This window comes from Epinephelus moara, chromosome 8 (assembly GCF_006386435.1).
Source record: "Epinephelus moara isolate mb chromosome 8, YSFRI_EMoa_1.0, whole genome shotgun sequence".
NCBI classification, from domain to species: domain Eukaryota; kingdom Metazoa; phylum Chordata; class Actinopteri; order Perciformes; family Serranidae; genus Epinephelus; species Epinephelus moara.
Window position 1 is genome coordinate 33,117,256 of NC_065513.1, and position 2,406 is coordinate 33,119,661.

The 2,406-nt window shown below is 42.2% G+C and overlaps 1 protein-coding gene across 1 annotated transcript in view; it reads right to left on the reverse strand.

Moving 5' to 3' along the window:
- The window catches only part of naaladl1 (N-acetylated alpha-linked acidic dipeptidase like 1), a 12,790-nt gene that overhangs the window by 4,793 nt on the left and 5,591 nt on the right, over positions 1-2,406 (reverse strand). Inside the window, exons 5-11 of the mRNA XM_050051012.1 lie at positions 1,644-1,836; positions 1,337-1,430; positions 1,137-1,241; positions 918-1,003; positions 709-828; positions 536-621; positions 155-218 (exon numbers count right to left, since the gene is read on the reverse strand). Of these exons, the coding sequence (XP_049906969.1) occupies positions 155-218; positions 536-621; positions 709-828; positions 918-1,003; positions 1,137-1,241; positions 1,337-1,430; positions 1,644-1,836 (748 nt within the window). The remainder of the gene's footprint in view (positions 1-154; positions 219-535; positions 622-708; positions 829-917; positions 1,004-1,136; positions 1,242-1,336; positions 1,431-1,643; positions 1,837-2,406) is intronic.

A 2,406-nucleotide genomic window follows, 5' to 3' on the forward strand; every position in this document is an offset into this window, starting at 1 on the left:
GGGGGGGGGGGGGGGGGGGGCACATATGAAACTTGGACATATGAGACATGCCCCCTGTGCTGCCCCTGAAATCCACACAGTGACGTGAACCCAAAGACTTTTAGTAGTACAGAGCATTAGATCATTTTCATTTAGTGCAGGCGGGGCTTCTTACCAAAAACAGCTATGTCCACATTGATGTAAGCAACAGCTCGTTCACTGAGCTTGGCGAAGTATTGCTGAAGACAAGACAAGATCATATTTGTCATTGTCGGCATGTATACAAGCAACAAGAATATGTAACCTGCCACTCTAGTGATCTTTGTAAAGAAATGTGCTCTATAAATAAAGTTGTCTTGCCTTATTTGTGATACAGAAATATCCATCTAAAGTTTGCTAACATTTGCTAACATTAGCCATTAGCCACCATGAGCTAATGGCCAAATCAGACCAATAAAGGTTGTATCAGCAAAACTCCTGAGTGTATTGCTCATGAATCCGTCTTTTCATTTACAAAGAAAGAGTTATTTCTTCTTGCAGATTAATTGCAGATCACCTCTGTGTATTCTGCAGACCCAATAAGGCCGAACTCCTCTGCTCCCCAGCTTCCAAAGATAATGGACCTGCGAGGCCTCCAGCTGCCTGCCACATAGACGAACAGAGATTAACTCTTTATCCAGGACTACAAAAAAGACAGGCATTCATTCATTCACTGTTGACTCTCCTCACCCTCCTTGACCCTCTTGCCCAGCACTCTGGTCAGTTCCAGCATGACTGCTGTCCCACTGCTTGGGTCGATGGCACCGTGAACCCAGCTGTCCCTGTGGTTCCCATAGATCACATACCTGTCTGTGGACATAAACACACACAGAGTACACACATAAGCACAGTCATTACAAGCTGTAAACAGATGATGGCTGATAAGGACTCAGTCTCACCTGGCTCGACACTTCCTCTAATAACTCCCATCACATTGGAGGAGTTCTTCACCTCTTCATAGTTGAATATCTCTAGTTTCACATCACTGGAAAAGAGGTTTAAATTTAGATATATGAAGCAACAAAGACTGGAGACAAAGACATGTCCCACTGCTATACTGCTGCATCATCAAACAGGTGCATTAAAAACAGCTGGTGCCTGAATTGGTGTGGCAGTACCTTCTGTTGAAAACAGAATCATCCTTGAACCCTGGGCCGCCAAAGTTGTAGGTACAGTTGAATGCTCCCCTCCATGTATCTGGAGCTGGTTTCCCACCTAGTGCGCTGAAATGACCAGCGATAAAACAAGTCAGAATGAGCTCATTGCCAACTTTTTTGAGCTTTGTTAATTCCACAAGCAGATTTGCCCCTTTACAAACCAGATGAGCGTGTAGGCGTCCTCAAATCCGATTGGTTGAATTGGAATGGGAGGGATCCCTGTGATGTCCTCGATTGGAATTCTGTAAGTGTCCTCTGGAAAATAATTCATAATGTGGAGATTATATGGAAAAGTTAAATATTAAATGACTTGTTGTTTATACTTATGCATGTTGGAAGCTTTATGTAGCTCTTGTAAAAGCCCCTCCTCAGATTGTATTGGAGCCAAAGTGCAGCAGCAATAAGCACACAATAAAAAAGAAAAACAATATTGCATTATGTACCATTTTTACACAAGTTGTTGGTTACCTTTGGCAGCCAGGTAGGGTGTAAGCATGTCTCCATAGTCGGTTTTAAAAGAACCTCTCTCCACACCAGAGGGCGGCAAGTACCAGGAGTGAGGATACGTCTCATTGATGTCTGACATGAGACCGTCGTTGATGTCCAAAGGGTCCGTGTAGACGAGCACACCAATGACTCCGTAGGGTGCTGCATTGATGGCCTACATGAGACACATGTGGTAGTTTATTATAAACTGAATTTTATGTCATAATTTAATGATTTACACTTTTCATTGAAGTTTTCATAACAAGCATTTCCACCTGGAAGCACTGTAGTGCAACCATTTCTACTGATGGCCATTGCCTTTTTTTTTGTCTCGCCATGAATGCATATTTGTCTTTGTGTTCATTGTTGAGTCGCAACCCAGCCACCAAGAAAAAAAATGAGCAATGTACATTTTTGCAAACCATTTATATGTTAATTTGCATGTTACTATGTAGCTCATATGTGGAAATATGTAACACAACTGGTTGTATACCTTCTTAAGAATAAAAGTTAGACATTGAATTTGCATGATTTCATGATGACATCTTACTATATAATGACGAAAACTCCTCACGGACTTGGTCAATCCATGTGAAATTTGGCACAGTGGTAGAGGGTCATGGGAGGATGCAAATGAAGCAATATTACATCAATTGGCCAAAGGGGGGCGCTATAGCAACTGATTGAAATTGCAAACTTTGAATGGGCATATCTCATGCCCCGTATGTCGTACAGACATGAAACT